Raw genomic sequence first — 21,085 nt, forward strand, 5'->3', positions numbered from 1 at the left:
TTATGCGATCATGTCCTTAACTCTCATGACCACTCTGTGGGCTCCTGACGTTGATCACTCTTAAGGGTTAAAGAGCTTCTATCATGTTTATGTCTTCCCCCAAAACTGGAGGACCGTTGCGTGACGCCAAAGAGAACTGATGAGTAGGAGACTGGGTCACGAAAACGCGAAAAGAACGGATTATTTTATCTTAAACATGTTCAGGAATTAAAGGACTCAGCGGCACATTCGCACCCAAACTTCATTTTCGCATTTTTGTTGAACAGCACCCTGATACCAGTTTCGTTTCACCGGGGATCTTGGATTTCCGCTTAATTGTTACTTCTTATGTTAGCAGGTGTGTTAGCTGGCACTTTACAGTTTCTGAAGGTGACTTGTTGAAATCAGCCTCGGCTTCTGACTGCCAGTAAGGCCGCTGCTTTCAAAATGTTGAGGGCAGGATATCTTGCTACTTGGTCAAAAAACGGTTTTTAACCTCAACAAATAGGGAGCCCTTCCCGTGACCAAACCCGAAGCGCTGTGACACTTCATTTTGGTCATGAAACAACCGCTCCACCTCGAAAACATCTCATGCGGGTCTGAATCCGTTACGGTTTATATACAAAGTTTTACCTCTCAGCCGAAGAAAAAGTATTCATGCGTTAAAAAGGAACACATACTCTCCGTCCCCCTCCCCGCGCAATCCCCTTGTTAGACATTTCTCTGCGTTTTTGTCCCAAAAGCAGTTTGCCCTGCATTTTGCTGGATGCACAGATTGATTTACTAAGGAGGGAGGCCAGGCCGACATCTATAATATTGGTCTAACAGAACTTTATTCATATCAAAAAATAAAGTTATATACAAGGTTGAATACTTGCAGGAAAGCTAAACATGATGTATCAGTCACTTTAAGATAGCAATAACTACAAAATATAATTCTATGGTGACGCTAACTGTGTATCAGTGGAGCATTATCACAATCATTATACTAATTACATTCCTATAGGAAAATTTTTTCATATGTAGCTCTATGTTTAGTTATCTAAGTTAAATGTAAATGTCCATCAATTTGTTCCAGTCTTCGGCATTATGGGTCATTAAGACACATTGTTATTAACGCTAGGCTTCACGATAAGTGGAGATTTTTTAGAAGTTAGTAAACTGTAATCTATTCTAAACCTTGTTAGCTTTTAGTTCTTTTGGTTTGTTCAAATCACACCCTGTGACTATGTAAAGCTATAGTAATGACCAAACAAATTTTCTCTCCTCACAAAAACCCACACCATTATTTTGAAAAAAATCAAAACAAAGCAAAACAATATATAAACAGAAACAGAAGAGCTTGGAGATTGCTTAGAAGCTACCTGATTGCCGAACTAATAAAAAACTTTAAAACTTCTTTTTAAAAAATCGAAAATATAATGTCTAAGAATGCAGCTCAAATTATTGCTGTTCAGAAAAATATATTTACACATGCTTAGATAAATACTTTATAGTTTATTTTCCTTGCGTTTGAGAGATTTTTCCCTTGCTGAGTTATTTTGTTAGCTCTAAGGTCTAAGCTTTGTTTCTTTTGCAGTTAGTATGTGTGAGTGCAGTGCTGCTAGTGAAGCGTTTTATACATCCATCAGTTATCTTATTGAGCTTTAAGTTTAGAAAAAGCAATATTGATTCAGCTTTAAGTTGTTTAGTTTGTAGTTAGTGTGGTGTTAATCAGTTATCTGATTAAAAGCGAGATTTAATCTTTTTAGTTCGCAAAAACCCTGATTATGTTGGTTGCCAGGTAACAACTTCGCAATCTCAATACATCCTAGCGACGACTGAAGGTTGTTGGCGGCTAAATCAAAATTCAAAATGAGAAAGATACTTCACAGTTTATGTTCATTGATTTTAGGAGATTTTTACCTTTATCAGTTATGTTGTTATTCCTGAGGTTTAAGCTGTTAAGTGTGCAGTTAGTGTGTGTGAGTGCTGTAGCTAAATATTTAACTCCATCAGTTATGTTGTTACCCTCGAGGTTTAAGCTGTTTAGTGTGCGGTTAGTGTGTGTGAGTGCTGTAGCTAAATGTTTTACTCCTTCATCAGTTATGTTGTTATACCCGAGGTTTAAGCTGTTTAGTGTGCAGTTAGTGTGTGTGAGTGCTGTAGCTAAATGTTTAACTCCTTCATCAGTTATGTTGTTAAGCGCGAGGTTTAAGAGGTTTAGTGTGCAGTTAGTGTGTGTGAGTGCTGTACATAAATCTTTAACTCCTTCATCAGTTATGTTGTTATCCGCGAGGCTTAAGCTGTTTAGTTTGCAGTTAGTGTGTGTGAGTGCTGTACATAAATGTTTAATTGCTTCATCAGTTGTGTTGTTGCTATCGAGGTCTAAACTTTTTAGTTCGCAAAAACCCTGATTGTGTTGGTTGCCAGGTAACAACTTCGCAATCTCAATATATCCTAGCAACTGAAGGTTGTTGAAGCTTAAATCAAAATACAAAATTCCTTCAACAGATTTAAGAGCATGCACTAATGCTAAACAGTCGAGAGGTGACAGGTTACACGAACTAAAATAAAGCGCATTACAACCAATTTTCGCCAGTTTCTTTTGAACTTCTCGATCAGAGGCTTTGTTCTCATACATGCAATTGAATAGCCTCACCACTAATAACCTGTCTTCATAAGCTGGCCAAAAGGTCAGTGTTTTAGTTCGTTCCTCTGAATCTTCATTCATCTCGATTTCAACTTTTCTAGTACCCGTTTTTGAGGGAAGAAGGTCGCTGAAAATATCTGTTGACTGTCCTTCTTTTTCAGCCAGCAGTCCAGCCACAAACTGCATCACAACCTTCCACGCGCCATCTTGGATGTGATCGGAAACAAAATTCCGCAGGTCCTCGGAACTGTACGTGTCCACCAAATACTTCGCTGCTAAGAACTCCTGTATCGTCAGGTGCATAAAACAATATTGTGCTCGTCCTTCCGTTAAACCGCTAAAACTATCAGGTAAACGGTGGAACAAGCCATTACTCGCTAGTTTCTCCACTTCGTGTGATTCAAAAATTAGTCTTCCCTCTTGAATTCCATCAAAGGCAATTTTTCCCAGACGTGCAAACACATCTTGCACATCGGAAGAAAGTTCCTTAAACTTCTTTAGAATAAATGGTTGACCTTCGGCTTTATCGTGGCGATATTGATTATCATCGTAACAAAAGTAAAACATCTTTATTGCAACTGAGTATATTTCTGTCAGTCTTGTCGGGAGGCTAGTAAAGCCAGTAGTGTTACGAAGCAACTGTAACAAGCACGAACAAATGATGTAACAATTCACAGGGATGTAGCAGAAGGCTAGAAGGTTTGAGTTACTTGTAATGTGTTGCTTTATGGTTTCTGCTTTGTCCCCCTGCTTTGAAAACTTCTCTACATAATCTTCCACTTGGCCAGTTGTAAATCCCAGAATTTCAACTGTTCTATTAAAGTCAAGACTTCTGATACATGGCACGGCATTAGGCCTTGTAGTCATTAAGACTGTCGCGCAGGGAAGAATTTTTCCCGATACTATTTTCTTCAGCAGGAAATGGACAGGCATCTTCTCTTCTTCACTGTTTCTGTACGGAACGTCATCCTTATTAAATTCACTCTTCCCAGAATATTCATCAAATCCATCAAAAATAATCAGTACTCGCTTTGGGTTGTTACGGATGTAGCTCCAGGCCTCTTCAGATAAAGCTGTTGAACACTCTGAGTGATCCAGAAGCTCGCGAAGATTTAGTTCTTTTTTGTCCGTAGAGTTGAACATCCTCAACTTAACTAGAAAAGCGACTTTAAAATCTATTTGTGATTTTTGTGTCTTGTTCAACAAATTATCGGACGCCCAGTCGCGAAGAATCTTTGTGCTAAACATGGTTTTTCCAATCCCAGGACGACCGACAACAAGAATCTTCTGCTTTTCAGGATCGAAAATATCTCCTGGCCGTGTTGGTCGCAATTTTTCATTGGCTTTGTGGTACTCTTTAAGTTGTTCCCCTCTGTCTCCAGAAAAGTTGTAGTCAGCTCTCCCCTCATAAAAAATCAAGTTGGTGAAGATTTCGTCAAGCTTTAGATCTCTTTCTTCGTCTGGATTATCAAAAGGTGATTTAAGATCTTTGTAAGGTTGTTTGGTGACTTCTCGGACATGTTTCTTCATTTGTTCAATGGAAGGAGCTACTAATGTTTCTTCGATTGTTGTTTGAGGAGTGCGGTTGATTGACGGGTCGGTTGTTAATAACACTTGTTCTGGGTCTGTATGTCTGTCGGTATTCGAATTCAGATAATATTTATGAAATTTCGGGTCCTCCGTGAACCCTTCTACTCTTTTTGTGCGCCATAACAAATAAAGAGACTCGATAAAAACAAGAAACGCGAACACTCCAGTTACAAGGATCACGGCATCAGCCCAGAAGGTCTTCTTAGCTGCTCGTTGATTATGACATTCATATGACGTTTGCGTTTGTGTTCCGTTGAGAGACCCACTAGCAGTGATGTCTGAAAACTTCCCGTCTCTCGTTAAGTTACAATTGAAGTTCGAGGGAAAGCTGAGAGGATAAAGTAATTTGGTCTGTAGAAGGACAAAAGAAATCCCGAGAGCAAATCTAGCAAGAAGTTGCAAACAGTACGCTTTGAATAGCTTTTTCCGGGGAGTTTGCCCTTCTACATCATCATCCTCGTTTCTAGGGTTGTTTTCAAGTTCCTTAACTTTCGACTTCACCGCTTGTGAGTATATTCCACAAACACTTGCAGTTACAAGAAAGTCAATAATCACGAATCCATAAACAGGGAATTTGTTGTATTGTTTTTCGTACTGTTCGTAACACTTTCCACGAATGAGTTCCTTGTCGCCAGTTGAGCCACAGCGAAAGTCAAATCTCGGTTCGCTGTTTTCAATGTCCAGAAAGATTGCTGGTAGGATAATTCCGAGCACAAACCAACATACATTTGCCACGTAACTGAACCAGTGGAGTGTTTTAGGAGCAAGCAAAGTTTTAAGACTGTCCATGTTGTATGCCTCTCGATTTCTCCCTTATGAGCTACAAACGCTTGCATTTAGCTTTTGTCTTCTATTAGAAATAATGGAACGAGGAAAATTATTCAGATGTAATCGACCGTGGCAGCTTGGTATATTGGAATCACAAAAACACTGTTTGTTGAACATTCGCGTCAGGTCAAAGTTTTCTTATCTCGAATATTCCGCATTATTTTTAGAAATGCGCATAAACTGGTCAGAGTCTTTCTGTTTGTGAGCAATCATTCAACATGAAGCATAGGATTCTCTGCTGCACTCGCCCGGGAACAGGCTCTCGTGACAGCCACACCTGTGTTACGAGCTATACGTACCATTTTTGAAATATTTGTGGCAATTTAAAAATTGCCTTAAGAGTGAATCCTTTCGTTTCCAACGGAGAGCCGAGATTAAACGTTCCATCCTTGCTCGAACGAGGTTTAAATATGCATTTTTCTCCCAAAATCCGACACATTCTCCCACCGTGTGATAACTGCGATATCTAAAATGGGGAAAAGCGAGTGAAGAAATTTGGTCAACCTTGGCTGACTCTGACAGTGCAACTTTTTTGTTATGTATATTAACCGTTGCTATTTTTGCGTGAGTGTAAGACCAAAGAACTTCCTATCTCTCTCACTCTTTTTCTTTTTTTTTTTTTTTTCATTGTTCCCCGATGAAGATTAGGCAAGGACAGGCTGAGAAAAGTGAAAAAGCGAGTTTAGTTTATCTATTTACCATTTAGGTCTTTCACTCAATATTGAGCATTTTAGACCACTCTAGAAAACAAACGAACAAACAAACAAAGGAAAACAAAAGTGACCGAAATGGCGCTTATCAGCGCAAAGTAATTAAACAGGATTAAAGTGTCAATAAATGTTTGAAATTGCATTTTTTAAAAGCAGCCAGTGAATTAGACAATGCTTTGTCCCTTGGGAGTTTGTTCCATTCTGTAATTGTCCTTGGGTAGAAGGAATATCAAAAACGGGGGAAAGCGAGTAAAGAAATTTGGTCAAACTTGGCTGACTCTGACAGTGCAACTTTTTTGGTATGTATATTAACTGTTGCTATTTTTGCGGGCGTGTGGGGGCAAAGAACTTCCTGTCTCTCTCAATCTCTCTCTCTTTTTTTTTTCATTGTTTCCCGATAACGATTAGGCCAGGAAAGGCTGAGAAAAATGAAAAAGTGAGTTTAGAAAAGAAACCTACCCCACTAGACCGGGGTCCCCCACTACATGTAAACAGGGCCTAAGACGGAATGTGGCCGAGAAGCCTTGCGGGATGAGGTTGAAGTTTGTACTTTCCCAGTTACGCACGTGTACACATGAAAGTAAAAACATGTTCGTTTTCCTCAAAAGCTTAAGGTTCTATGGCGAGCAAGAGTCAGTCGAATCCAACCCCGTAAAACTCGGTGTGGTCAGTTTTAATCTTGTACCAAGATACCACACTGGCCGTGGAAGATCTGGGTACGAGATAAGGAGAAGATTAAAACGGGCCCTTTAAAGTGCATGTAAAAAGTACTGAAAATATTAATTCGTTTAATATTTTCTCTTCTCAAAAACATGTTTATAAAAATACAATATCTGATGTCTTTTCTTTAATAGTGATAACTGGTTGGAAAGAAGTAATTACATGTTCCTCGTATATTTCCCTACTTTTTAGACTTTGTGGCCATTTGAGCCACAACGAAAGTCAAATCTCGGTTCGCTGTTTTCAATGTCTAGAAAGATTGCTGGTAGGATAATTCCGAGTAAAATTCAACAGAAATTTGCCACATAACTGAACCAGTGGAGTGTTTTAAGAGAGACCAAATCTATTATTTCTTGCATGTCGACTGTCTCTCGATTCCTTGCTTAACGAACAACAAATGCTTGCATTTAACTTTTGTATTCTCGAGCAAAATGATTTAGATGTAGTCAACAGTGGCTCCTTGGTATATTTGAATCACGAAAACACTGTTTGTTGAACATTCGCGTCAGGTCAAAGTTTTCGCATCTCGAATATTCGGTATTATTGTTAGAAATGCGCAGCTATACGTATCATGAATATTTGGGAAAATTTATACATCGACGTAGGCGACAATCCTTTCGTTTCCAACGGAGAGCCGAGATTAAACCACGTTTCATCCTTCCAGAGAAGAAATTTGGTCAACCTTGACTACTTCTGACAGTGCAATATTTGGTATGTATGTTAACTGTTGCTATTTTTGCGTGGTCTTGCGTACGAGTCAGGCCAAAGAACTTCGTGTCTCTCTCACTCTTTTTTTTTTTTTTTTTTTTCATTGTTCCCCGATGAAGATTAGGCCAGGACAGGCTGAGAAAAATGAAAAAGCCAGTTCACTTTATAGGTTAAGACAATCGACAATAGCTGAAAAGATGAAAAGATGCGTGCCTTAGCTCTGAGACGGAATGTGGCCGAGAAGCCTTGCGGGATGAGGTTGAAGTTTGTACTTTCCCAGTTACGCACGTGTACACATGAAAGTAAAAACAGGTTCGTTTTCTTCAAGAGCTTAAAGTTTTACTGTGAGCAAGAGTCAGTCAAGTCGAACCCCGTAAAACTCAATGGAGTCAGTTTTAATCTTGTACCCAGATCCCACTCAGGCCGTGGAAGATCTGGGTACGAGATAAGGGGAAGATTAAAACGGGCCCTTTATGCACCTATCAATGTAAACCCCGTGGGGGGGAGTGCGGGCAAGGGGTGGGGATTTGACAAATTTTAAAATTTTTTGATCAAATTCCCCAGGGTGGGAAATGAAAGGTCAATCAAAAGTGTCAAAAAAGACCCCACCCCAGGGGAAAAAATCTAAACAAACAATACTATAATACTATATAAAACGAATAAAAGAACATTTCAAAAGTACGTTCTTACTACTTTTATTTAAGGTTAACGTAAGCTTCGTTAAATTACTCGCTGTAATTAAGTATTTTCTCTCTCCACTAGCATTTCTTATTTTGAACAACAAAATCCCTCCAGGAAGATTGACCGTGCTATTATAATATTAATGAAACGTAAAACGCTTTATAACATCTGTTCAACTTGTCGGAACAGGTCGGATAAGTGACTCGTAAAAAATCCTCTGACTTTCATGGTGGAATTCGATTTCAATCGAGTTTTAAAATCAGATGGGAACTTGAAGATACAAACTTTCTTAAAATAGACATTATCTGTTTAGACGACAGTTTAAAGTATCGGATTATGGCGGTTAAAACAAATGAAAACTTCATACCTTTCTCCATCCTCGGAGACCCAGGGGCAGATATAGGTAGCGAGGGAAAGTCTAAACGGGCGGAAAAATATATATGGAACGAAGAAAAGTAAAGAACGGCGAGAAGTCTTACCAGACCAGTTCCAAACGGTCGCCGCCGTTCTGGCTTCTGATTGATGCCAGAAAACTTGTGTTTTTCTTGCACCAATGAGAAGCCAGAACGGCGGCAACCGTTTGGAACGGGTATCGTAAGACATTGTCCCCAGGGGCTCTTCTCGCCGTTCTTTACTTTTCTTCGCGCCACATTTTTCCGCCCGTTTAGACTTTCCCTCGTCCCCACTATCTGCCCCTGGGTCTCCGAGGATGACCTTTCTCCAACAGCGTGACTTTCAGAAAGCCTCGAGGAACGGACCTGGTAACTGCTTCTGAATTGATACCAGGAATACCAGGCTTCTGTCGGTCAAAGTCAAATGTCCCGACCCCGGGGTCGCTTCGCACGATCAAAAGCCCGACAGCGGGGATAGTCTCAGGCATCAAATCCCCACCCCTTGCCCGCACTCCGCCCCCCCCCCCCCCCCCCCCCACGGGATTTACATTGATAGGTGCATTAAAAAGCATGTAAAAAATACTGAAAAATATTAATTCGTTTAATATTAATTTTCTCTTCTCAAAAATATGTTTATAAAAATACAATATGATGTCTTTCTTTGTGTAATAGTGATAACTGGTTGCAAAGAAGAAATTACATTTTTCTCATGTATTTCTCGACTTTTTAGACCAGCCACTATAATTTTCATGGCTAAAATTACTTTTTCTCTCTCTCCCCAAGTTTTGGGGAGTGAGAAAACAGTCGATATTTCCCGACGCTACCACTGGTTTCCTGCGAAATGACTTCTGAGGATCGACTACAGAAATCAGTTCCATACTGATGATGTGTCACTGTCCAGATCTGGATAGTGACACGTCATCAGTATGGAATTTCTGAGCTCGTTCTTCAGACTTCGTTTCCCGGGGAAATCAATGGTAGCGTCTGGAAATGTCGGCCGTTGTGTCAGGCTACCAGTTTTTGAGGTTGGCTTCAATCAAAACCAAAACCCTTTTTAGTATCAATGTAAACTTATCTCTAAAATTCTGGATTATAAGTTTCTGGGTAACTGCGCACCTACCTCTCCCCTATGCCAACATTTTAACCTAAACGAGAAGTAAGTGTTAATGTTGGCTTAGGGGAGAGGCAGGTGGGCAGTTTCCCAGAAACGGATAACGACCCAAAATGAAATTGTCATCCCAGAGGTACCATCCTCAAGGATGCTCCTCAGCTCGTAAAGTAGCCTCCTATGCCGACATGATGAAGTGGAAACCTTCAGCGAGGGAGGCTACTCCTAAAGTTGCTTCTACCGTCCTTATGATCCTTCTTGATAAGGGAGACCTGGTCACGAGAGCAACTCTTTTTTCGCAAGTACCGATCATGCAATTTCAAAACCAAAGCATAAAATATATGTATATGTATTCTGTTATAGTATTTCTACTTTGACAATCTTACGACTAAATTGTTTCTCCTAATAGGAGATTACTTGTGGCAAATATTGCGCCATATATGTTTACATATAAAATTATATCAAATTCCTCTCGAAAATTCTCTATTCATACACGTGTTAGATGTAGGTCGATGTATACACAACTTGCCCTTGAATATTCACAGCTTCCCAAACGCGACCCTCAACCACGGAGCTTTTTCTTTGACATTATTCAACATGAACAGGCTGTTCATTGCAGTTTTCTATTCCTGACCTGGAGAAAGTTAGAATTTATCCCTTTGAAAAGCTCAATTTTCATATGTAGGAAATCCTTCCAGTGGAAATCTGTTTACTGCTGTAGCTTTATGCTTAATCCTTTCTGTTACTTCATTACCGCAGAGGCATCAACCTGAGCTCACAGATGCATATATGAGTTGATAACAATAACGCGACCTTTACGTACTGCTATTATGAAGATGTCGTTACCATACCGAACATTTGTTGTGAGACGTGACGCTGCGTTACGTTGATGACGTCATGGATCTGTTTAGTATATTAACAAGGATACTGGATGGCCAGTCCTTAGAAATTTCTCCAAATAGATGGCATTCATTGTGTACTCCTCCTGTTTTTCGTAAAACGAGACCAAATGATCTAGCAATATGAAAATAAAACGGGAAGGTTACAATATGAAGGAGCGTGATTGAGGATGGAATAGTAAAATGCAAAACAGGCACGTGGGGACGTAAGATTAAGGTAGAGGTAAGGGATTGCGGTGGTGTTTGTGTTTGTTAATTCTAGAGGATAAAATAATCTTGGGAATTGTAATGTGAAGACTGCGGGAATTTAGTACTGCAGTGGAACCAACTTACTTTGATTTCCCGCAGTAGGTTGGTGTTTTCAAGTCCCATCTACAAGAAAAAACAAACAGGTTAGATTTCAAGATAACCCTTAAAGAAACTTTAATCTCCTTACAAAGAACTTCTTCTCAGAAAAAGAGTTGATGGTACCTCTTGTCGCTAGGGTCTATGCCGCAGTAAAGAATAGACTTCATGTGGAAATGCTGTCTAAAGAACACTCTGTTGAGAAAAATACAGGGAAGGGTTATGTTGTAGGAAAAATAAGATATGTGTGAAGAATACAGCATACAGTTATTATGACACATGGTGTATTATGGTATGCAGTTTAAGTAGGTGGTATTTTAAGGAACCAAACACATGTAATACTATGGTATGTAGTCAATAAAGGAGGTATTTCATGGAACAAAACAAATCGAACACTGGTATAAAGTTTGAGGAGATGGTATTGTGAGGAAGTGGTAAGCCAATCTTACTTTCGTTCATTGTCCGTCACTGTCATTCCCTGAGGTGTAACCTTGAAGCTTACAGTGGTGAATTTCTTAGCAGCGTCCTCTGTTGACAAGCGTTCAACGGTGCGTTGTATAGCGCTTGCACCTGTTAGCATCTCAACATCACACTGCCCCAGATACATTAGCGAACCAACTGTAAGTCGAAAAAGGAAACAGAACAAATCAGTGCAAGCAAACTTTTGATAAAGAGTGCAATCCTTGACATAAGTGAGGTAATTTGCAGAAAACTCAGCGAGGATAGTGCAATATATTAGCGAGCCAACAACACGCACCATACATCAGTAGACAGAAACTGCTACAGAGTCAGAGATGTCGTTAAAATGAAAATGTTTCACACCACAACGGTGGCGACAGATACCTGCACCCTTTGGCCACGACTGACCGTCCTCTGTGTCAGCAGACTGGGTTTTATCTTCTCCTGAGAGGTCTGGAAATAAAAAGAAATATAAACAAACTCAAAACATGTAAATACACCAACAAGTGGACAGCAGAGAGAAAATATGGGATGACCAAAGGAGCGTTTGCAGTACTCTCGTGGTCACCCAGAAGCTGGGTGATTTGCACGATAAGATCTGTCAGCGCGAACCGTCGGTCCCCAATAGCTTAAAAATAGCGGTCACTTTACAGTAACACGCTACGGACCCTGGCTACAGAGGTCCTTTCTAGAAATACCTAGGATGAAATACCCCGTGCGCAAGCTCCAATATCCAAATACAAGTTCTCCAGACTGATCTACATACATTTCCTTAAAGAATTGGTTAAGAGAATTTGTTTGTACATCAAAGCTTTTCACATCAGATGATCATTCTATTAACTCTCACTAAATTTTCTCTAGACTATGTATTCAATGTTAGGGATTAGAGGTAATCATTGATTACGAATCCGCGTTCGTCAATTACGGAAACGAAATCGAGTCGGAAGGAGTCCAGCTTTCCGGCCGAGGTGCCCCTGATAAAATTAATAGAGGCGGCTAATTTGCAGTCGCCTGTGATAGCTCGAAAATCTCTGCCTTAGTGTCACAGGGGCACCAGACCAGGATGCGTTCTGACGAACATCAAAATTGACTTTAGTGTGCACGGCCTGATTAAACTCCCGAGACAGGAGACGAACTACAATGGCACCCCGGTATAACGAAGACCCCGTTATAACGAAAAACATCTGAAAGCCCGGCAGAATTACAGTAAAACATGTGAAAACGAACCCCGGCTATAACGAAATCCCCGCTAAAATGAATAGATTTTGACGGTTTCAACGCACAATTTACCCCGCTGTAACGAAAATTTTGTCAAGTCGCTTGCAGCAGTCAACAAAAACGAGTGATTTGAGTAGAAATCACAGCTTGCTATAATTGAAAGTGTTTTTGAATTTGATGTCGTGATTGTCAGCGCTTTACACTTACAGTTTACAGCATCAAATGAATAAAAATAATGTTTTCTACAAGAAGTACTGAATTTTTGGTAATTGTTAATTATCAAATTACCCTGCTATAACGAATATTTTTTCTGTTAACCCAATAATAGAGACTACCCCGCTATAACGAACAATGTTTTCATTTCGGTACCGTAGCACTTCGTTATAGGGGGGTTCCACGGTATCAGGAATTAGGCACCCACGGTACACGCTACAAATGATCGCGCCGAAAATATTACATTGTGTTTTTGTATGTTCGCAATGTTTTCTTTATATACTGTTCCCAACTCGGCCGACAAATCGCAGCGACTAAAATGGCCTACACATCCTCCTCGTTACTGTTAACTTACCCCACGAAGGTATGGTTAGTCTGATGGGTAAGGCAAGGGGCGTGATGGAATGTTGATAAACGAACGCTGCTAAACTCCCTGAAGCAACAAACAGAAAGAAAACACAATGAATGTCACAAAACTATAAGAAATAAACCGTTAGAAAATCGCATTGTAAAGTGTAAAGAATTTACATTTTGTCACCCCTGTTAAACGGTTAACCTTTTTTTAAGCAGTTAGTTGACCAATCCCCAAAGGCGACCACACAATACAAGTATAGCTGTAGTATGACTTACCAAACACGGGTTCATCATTCAGCCCTTTTAATCTAACTCCCCTCTTTGTCGTCTCGATAAGAAAGTGTCGCACAAGTTCATTGTCCAGGTCAACTTTAGCTACAACAGAAGAAAACAGTCAACTTAATTCCGATGTTCCAGAATAGTTCCTGATATTCCTTTTTGCCCGTAACAGTTATGCTGCATATTTCTTATAATTTACGACATTTTATCTGAATCTTGATTTGGAGATCTCTCTGCGAAGCACATTTTATTATTACCGTATACATTAGAAAACAAGGCGATGTGTTTTTTAAGAGTGCCACTTATAAAGTAACTTGTTAGGGATGGAATAATCAACGGAAGATTTGTATTATGTAGCTTTTTAGACTGAGTATCAGGTGTTTAGAAGACCAATTAAGGTTTCTCGGTAACTGACTACCTACCTACTCACAATTTTGCCTTAAGTGAGAAGTAAGTGTTAATGTTGACTCAAGGGAGGGTTAGCTGGTCCGTTACGCAGAAACCTCAATTGATCGCTCTCGGATCCCCGAAGAGAAAGGCGAAAAAGTGAAGAAAACTTCCTTTCCCTCTCCCCCCTCCCCCACTAAAATCTCCTCTCCCTTACCCCGAAGGAAGGTCTTAGGGGTGGGAGGGCTAGTGGCTTTTCGAGTCGTAAATTCCCTCTAGGAGAACTTGAAGGTTGGTTTTCACTAGCGACGGAGTCGGAGTCGAAGTCATAACCTGAGTCGTAAGAGCGCTTTAATATGACTTGGTGAAAATCAAACATCGGAGTCGTAAGCAGAGTCATAAGCGCGACAGAATCGGAGTCGGATGAATCAGAACGTTTCCATTTTCATCCGACTCCGCTTCTGACTCCTTCGCATTGTTCTGTTATGATCTAGTGAAAACCAGATTGTCGGATTCGGAAGAAGAAGCGGAAGAATAAACCAATCACAATGCACGTTCCGACGCTTTGTGATTGGGCTTCCGCTTCTGCTTGGGACTCCGACAACTTAGTTTTCACTTGATCGTAAAGTTCTACGCTTCTGATTACGACTCCGACTCCGTAGCTAGTGAAACCCAGCCTATACGTAACGGATGTTTTTCAACCTTGTTCCCAGGAAAACCCCTAGGAACGAGGTTGGCATGTATTTTCAGCTTACTCATATCTCCTTGAAGCCCCTGCAGTACGTGAGCGGGGGGCACCGCCACTTTCACAGCTAAACCAAAGGCTCCTGGGAAGGACTGACTGTCCCGGATGACGAAAGAGCCTGGTTCCGAGTCTCTTAGAATGGAGATAGCTGAGGACAAATGAATGACAACGAGGTTATAGGTAAATTTTCCGTTGCAACGACATAACACAACCTGCACTCATGTTTCCTAGACGCGGTTCAACGGCGATTTCTTCTGAAATGTATTTGGGTGATCCAAACTCTATTTAAAAGTGAAACTTTTTCCCATCCCAACTGCACATCTGAATATAGCGATCCTTAAGGAGAGACCCTAACGGGAAGAAGAAAGAATGTTGCTTTGTTTTTATGAATGTGATCACAACCTAACTTCCGATCATAACAAGTTTCTGGTAAAATTGCCCACACCTACCCCTCCCCTAAGCCAACCTTAACACTTACTTCTCACTTGGGGCAAAATGTTGGCTTAGGGGAGGGGAAGATGGGCAGTGCTCAATCAAATACGAAGGTCACGAGTATAAAAGAAATCATCAACAGGTAAAAAATGTCTTGATTGTTAAACAAATTCTCCTCATCAGTACCATAGGAACTATAGAGAGTCAGTGTGGAGAATATGCATGTTGATATTAAAGAGTTAAACAAAATGCCAACATGGTGAGAACCTACCATCATTTCTTGTTATATTGGGTTTGTACCAAAACGATGAAGTGTCACGATCGAACTTCAATCCAGGGACTTTTGGACTTTCAGATAGAAAAACATCTGAAAAAGTCCAAAAATAAATATTTTAACGTAGAAGGAATAGCAAATGAGATCATGTTTCAAATATAAATATAATTTATAGATGACGTCTAGAGTCAGTGCAAAGCCTACCCAGCATGATTTGAGACCCGGTTACCCCAAAGGAAGTAAGAGAATACAGGTTTCACGAGATTCAATGATACCATAAGATATCACTTACTGTCGCCTGAAGAGCCAGAAGATACGCTTGTTGTTGAGCCATATCCTTTGTCCGAATGAGGCTGGGATTTCTTTCTTTGTGTCTCATTTTCAAAGACACCAGATCCTGAAGACAGCACAGGACTCCTGCTCTCCAGTCCTCCGCTGGATATACTATGTGGGGTACTGGAGCGGCTTAGATGAGCTGATTCAGGAGCGATGACGCTGCAAAGATAAGAACAAAATTTATCAATATGAAATCATTGGTGCCTTTAACTCTTTAGGTAATGCCACAAAAAAATCTTGCGTTTTGTTAACTAAAAGAAATTGCACGTAAAAGCCCTCTTTTGAGGAGACTATGTCAAAACGCTAAAGCTGTTAATCGTATCAACTAAATTCCAAAACTAAAGGTCCAGTTTTGTTATCTGGGACGATACTTAAGCGTTGAAACTGTTTCCTGTCGTCTGTTGCAACGGATTGCAAGGATTGTGGATTGGATTGTTTATCTCATTATGTAACGATTTACGTAATAATTTGTTATCAAATCATACTGATAACACTTGATTGACTATTGTAATCGTTTTCTTGTTCTTTTTTTAATTGGCTTATTAACCCTATTAATAGAGAGACTAAGATTCACGTTTACGCCAATCCTCCCTCCGCCCTCGCGGGCGGTCTCGCGCCCTAATTCCCTTCCCCTTCCCTTTCGAACGCCTGCCACGCAGGCTAGCTAAACAGCAGACGTGAATTTGTACCACGTGACTAAGTTTTCCCCTTATTTTCCGTTTACTCTTTATTGCTTCTACACAAAAATAAGTAGTATTATGCAGTTTTAACCATAGCAATCGTTCGGGACTGTTTTTATCTACTTATTTTCTATTCTAAGAAATTCTCAACTTTTGAGTCTGACGTTTGCCGTTTTCGGTAAACGCGAATCTTCATCTCTCTAATTATTAGTATTAATTGTAAATTTATCTTAAAGCTTTTACAATACTGTAACTTAAATTATGGTCATGCAAATAAAGCTTAAGTTGTTGTTGTTGTTGGACGTGGATTGGACTGAAACCTGAAAAAGTTGTGCCAACTTTTTCAAGTTTTGATGCTATCCCTGCAAAAATTCCAAAAGAAATTATAATCGTAATTCTGGTCGTTAGTAATCTCTGACGACATTTGCTTGATACCTAGTCTCTCTTCACAACTCTACGCAGGAACATTTTGTATATGGGTTAAGGTACTAACTGATGACTTAAACAAAGAATTGGCCTTAAACGCCAATTAAAACGGCAATATGGCCCCATGGGTTCAACTCCTGGCTGGAACTCACAACAATTTTAGTGAGTTCTTCTCTCCACACGTATCACACTTAGGGAAGTACTTAGGAAAGTGTCCCCTATTATCTAACTGTCAAGCTAAATATATTGACACTAAAATAAAGTTATTATTATTATTATTATTATTATTATTACGCTTAATGCATCTTAACGCATCTTAATGTGTTAGCCTTTAATAATAATAATAATAATAATAATAATAATAATAATAATAATAATAATAATAGTAATAATATTATTATTATTATTATTATACCCTGCGAGCAGAGGTTGCTTTCTTGCATGGCTTTTAGCGTTTACGAAGTCACTCGCGAGGCCTTTTTTCGCGTAGTTGGTTTATGACTTCGTAAACGCTAAAAGCCATGCAAAAAGACAAACCTCTGCTCGCAGGGTACACATATTCTGTTTCAGTATCATTTGATGCTACGTAAGCTAGGATAAACAGGATACCTCATATCAGCCATTTCCGATAGAATATCCTGAATAGCTTCCACATCCGCCGATAAATCCTTAGCTACTATCTTCTCACCACTCTCCTCTATTCTGAGAGTATCTACTGGGCGTGTACTCATTAGGGTGGTCTGCGTCTCACTCCTTGTACCACTTACAGAGCTAAGAATGTAAACACCATGTATGATCATTTGATCGGGATATTTCCGGGTTGCCGTAAGCCTCTGTTTCGATGCGAGGCTAAGCGCGAAGCTACTGATATGAAAATGATTTTTTATTCTCATGTAAATAAAACTCATTTTCACAAGAAAGGTTTTGCACTTAGCCTGGTTTTGAAAATGAGTGATTAACGAACTCAGAAATGGCTTAATCGAGCTACGCTGCAAAACGGGCGAATGTGAGAGAAGAAGGGTTGGGGCGTAAGACCAGAAATTAACCTACAAAATTTATCGCACAACGTTTGGCAGCAGGGTGGGGTGGGTGACTATTTACCTGCTTTGTGTGCTGGCCTGACCGGACTGCCCAGAGCAAATGTCCTCTAGCCTCGCATATCCCGCTTCTTCATCTTCACGTGCCTCTTGCGCATGCACTTCTGCATTTTCTCGGAAACGATCGGTCCCTGATCGCTGGCGCAATTCGTCGTCCGCTTCCTCGCCATGGTGCTCTAGAGTGGTCGAACCCTGGTTAAACCGGTTCAACAGGTGTCCCGCTACCGGTGTGGAGTAAGGTGACGTGCTGATGATGGACTCTCCAAACGCTGAGTCCGTCTGGCCATCACTGCTGCTGAATTCAGAGAAAAACGTTAGGAGAATAATAATCACTAGTAATCTTTGATTCTAATGAGTGGAATTTCAGTCTGTGCGAGAAATCCTATTGCGTTACCATTCAAGTGATTTTCAAGAAGAAAACAATAAGTTCCGTGAATCAAGCATCACCTTGACCAAGTACTGCTAACAAGCTTTTATTTGAAAGATATAACTTTAGGACCTCAACCACAGATTCAAAATTCTGATTTCGGATGGTCCGGAAACGCCCGAGTTATTCCCCAAATACCGTAAAATCCCGAAAATAAGCTCCGGGGCTTATATTTTTTCAAAGGCCCTTTTTGAGGGGCTTATTTTAGGGGGGGGCTTATATTCGGAGGGGCTTATCTACGGAGGGAAATTTGCGTCTAAAACTCGATTGAGCTAGCCTTGTAGTTGGAGGTAAATTTACCGTTTTTGCTTTGTTTTACTTTGTATTTGAGGGCAATTTTCCAAGTACAAGCCCCCGGGGGGCTTATATTTGGAGGGGCGATTTAACGGAGGGTTTTTTGCGTTACTGGTTTGGGGGGCTTACATTTGGAGGGGCTTATTTTCGGAAATTTACGGTAATCCATTTGTTAAAATACCGAACAAAAAATCTTCACATACACTGATGGTGACACTCCAAGAATGGCGGTTTCGTCAGTGGAGCCTTTGGATTCCACGCCTTCATCCAAACTGATTCCATCAATACTGCTACTAGGGGTAACATGTTGCTCAATGAAATCTGCGTGACAAAAGTAACGCAATGTCACACAAGCTTATGTAACTCTATCACACGTAAACTGGCTATAGAATTGAAACGGACTGTTTACAATCCTCAAATCGCTAAAATCTGCGTGATGAAAGTAACGAGATGTCACGCAATGCCACACAAGTTTAGATAGCTCCATTACACGTAAAAGGCCTGCGAAACTGAAAAAAGAACCTTCAAAATCCTCAAATGTTACGATTTTTTGGAGGAATGTTCAAACTTGTGTTTGAGGAGCGTTAAAGGGAGAGAGCGGGGAAGCGCAATCTTAATCCCTAACGATTTGCGCGAGTTGACTTGCATCGAGAAAACTGCGAGGCTGGAAAAGTCTATTCAGGTCTATTAGGACTGTGGTACCAGTAAGCAAATCCTCTCCGCTCGCTTTTCCTCAGTATTGTCGCGCGAGACGAGCTGATTGAAAAACTGCAGTGTTAGCAGTCTAAACTAGAAGCCAGCAAGGTACACACGGAACGGTTAAATAATGGTAATTGAACTGAGTGGAGTGCAATTTGCAGGGGCACCCAACGAGAATATAGTTCAAAACCACTTAAACATGGCGTTGTTGAACGTATTTTACTAGTTAAACGGTAGATATAGGCACATTTTTATCCCCAAAAAATTTTTCATGTGTTCGGATTTCCTAGCTGAAAGTCTAGTGACCCGAAAATTGTAGGGATCAAAACTTACATTACCTTTTCGAAAATTTCAGCCAGAAAAAAGGCTCCCGACAATTCTAGCTGACCTTTTTAGGGTAAAAATCCGTTAAAAATAGGCAATTATACCATTTTTTAGGTGTTAGAAAATCCTAGGAGAGGCAGGCAAGCAAGAAATTTACAACAAATGTTTCTCAAATCGTCTTCCGAACAGATATTTTCCAAAAATTAACGTTGGGTGCCCCTGAATTTGGTCTGAAATCATACGCGCGATTTCAAAATCAAACGATCGCGCAGGGCGAGTTCGATACGAAATCACAAGTATGATTTCAGACCAAAATTGCACGACACGTAGTTCAATTACCACTTTATAACAGCCATTTTGAATCGCAGAATTCAGTCAGCACCAATATTTTATTGATCAAGTAGCCGGTTTGTTAAAAAGCCGAAACAAGAAAGGCTTTTACACCTCATTTTGTACTCGAAACAGAAATGATGCGATATAGAACAAAAATGGTGCGATTTAAAACAGAAATGATGCGATTTAAAACATGAATGACGAGATTTGGAACAGATGCGACTTAGAGCAAAAAAAGGAGCGATTTAGAAATAAATCACACTGCTGAAAGCCAATCAGATTGCACGGATCGCCACTGATTTCAAAGTGGATGCAATAAAAAGACTAATCTTTTACCCTTCAAAGGTGCAAAACCAAAATTCATCCAAAATTATTGGAATTAAAGTAATAACGAAGCAGCGAAATGTAACAGTGGATGAAATGTCATGAAATGGACAGCGCGACACTGAAAAACCACAAAGATCCTGACTTTTGTGTTCTAGCGCAGAAATCGAGTAACATGCGTGACATGAAAGTGGATGTCATGACGGATAGTACCGAATGCATAGCGTGACAAGGGAAAAACATGAAGTACCTGGCTTTTGGTCATGTGACCGATACTCAAGCGCGGGTGCGACATGTTTGAGCGACCCTTTGACTGCCATAATATCAATTTCTGGAGGCGGAGATTCTTCGGGTTGCACGTGTTTCGACAGTTCCACAATTTTCTTGGGCGGTGATTTGCTGCTGTAGAGAGTTCCCGTGGAGTGACTGAGCTCCCCAGGGGCCAGAGACTGCGCATTGTAATTAGAGATCTCCTTAAACACCTCCGACGGGGAAACACTGGTCAGACCGGGCATCGGTATTATCTGGCATCGAAGATTCTGATGATGCCCCGGTTGCACTTTATCAGCCTGAAACATATCTGTAAGCAGCGCTACTTTTGAAGCGACATTACCCTTTTCCGGTAACGTACCCGCGTCTTCGATATCTTTTCGCTGGTCGAAATCAAACAACTCTACACCGTTTGGAGACTTATTGTTATTGAAATCTAAGACCTGAGGCCCACGTCTTTGCTTACCAGGATGGGACGATGTCCAGTCGTCAGCAATCGATAACACTCCGTTGGTGACGAAACCACCCGAAGAACTATCCCCATTCCCGGGTGACCTATAAGGGTTGTAGCCGACTGTCGTGTGAGTGTAAGTCGTAGCTTTGAAGGTCCTTGGTGCAATTTGCGTGGCGTAAAATTTAGGCGATGTTTGTGGTGATAACGGCGGAGACGTTTGTGATATAGGTGCCTCATGTAAAACAAACGAAGGAGACTCTCCAAAGATCCCATTTGGTATTTTTTCAGTTCTTTGATTGCTAGTCCAAGAGTAACTTTGAGAAAAAGCTGTCGATGTTACAGGGCTTCTGTTTGGCGTAGACCTTGACAAGTGATGACCTTGGCTTACACGAGGAACACCATTATTTCTCTGATACCGCATACCCGCATTAAAGCTTGTATTTCTCACAGGGACCCCAGGCGCAGAGA

General features: G+C 40.5%; 2 protein-coding genes across 10 annotated transcripts in view; both read right to left on the bottom strand.

Annotated features, from left to right (window-relative positions):
- Positions 1-1,296: 1,296 nt before the first annotated feature.
- LOC140924733 (uncharacterized) lies at positions 1,297-5,638 on the bottom strand. The gene has a single exon (XM_073374742.1). It carries the CDS (start codon positions 4,988-4,990, stop codon positions 1,829-1,831), a length of 3,162 nt encoding a protein of 1,053 aa, XP_073230843.1. The 5' UTR covers positions 4,991-5,638; the 3' UTR covers positions 1,297-1,828.
- A 3,244-nt stretch (positions 5,639-8,882) lies between these two features.
- LOC140924589 (tensin-3-like) overlaps positions 8,883-21,085 on the bottom strand; it is a 49,907-nt gene continuing 37,704 nt past the window's right edge. For 2 of the 9 annotated variants that reach the window (XM_073374606.1, XM_073374613.1), the window contains 14 exons: positions 20,144-21,085; positions 18,417-18,534; positions 17,497-17,787; positions 17,005-17,166; positions 15,246-15,448; positions 14,951-15,046; positions 14,258-14,395; positions 13,113-13,211; positions 12,838-12,915; positions 11,436-11,504; positions 11,042-11,210; positions 10,719-10,787; positions 10,581-10,619; positions 8,886-10,362 (listed from right to left, as the gene is read on the bottom strand). The exon at positions 20,144-21,085 is cut by the window's right edge and continues 393 nt beyond it. In XM_073374606.1, the coding sequence (XP_073230707.1) occupies positions 10,230-10,362; positions 10,581-10,619; positions 10,719-10,787; positions 11,042-11,210; positions 11,436-11,504; positions 12,838-12,915; positions 13,113-13,211; positions 14,258-14,395; positions 14,951-15,046; positions 15,246-15,448; positions 17,005-17,166; positions 17,497-17,787; positions 18,417-18,534; positions 20,144-21,085 (2,606 nt within the window). In that variant the 3' untranslated portion in view covers positions 8,886-10,229. Of the gene's footprint in view, positions 10,363-10,580; positions 10,620-10,718; positions 10,788-11,041; positions 11,211-11,435; positions 11,505-12,837; positions 12,916-13,112; positions 13,212-14,257; positions 14,396-14,950; positions 15,047-15,245; positions 15,449-17,004; positions 17,167-17,496; positions 17,788-18,416; positions 18,535-20,143 lie in introns of all 9 variants that reach the window. The other 7 variants (XM_073374609.1, XM_073374612.1, XM_073374607.1 and 4 more) reach the window with 7 other exon arrangements.

Source organism: Porites lutea, chromosome 14 (assembly GCF_958299795.1).
Source record: "Porites lutea chromosome 14, jaPorLute2.1, whole genome shotgun sequence".
NCBI lineage: Eukaryota > Metazoa > Cnidaria > Anthozoa > Scleractinia > Poritidae > Porites > Porites lutea.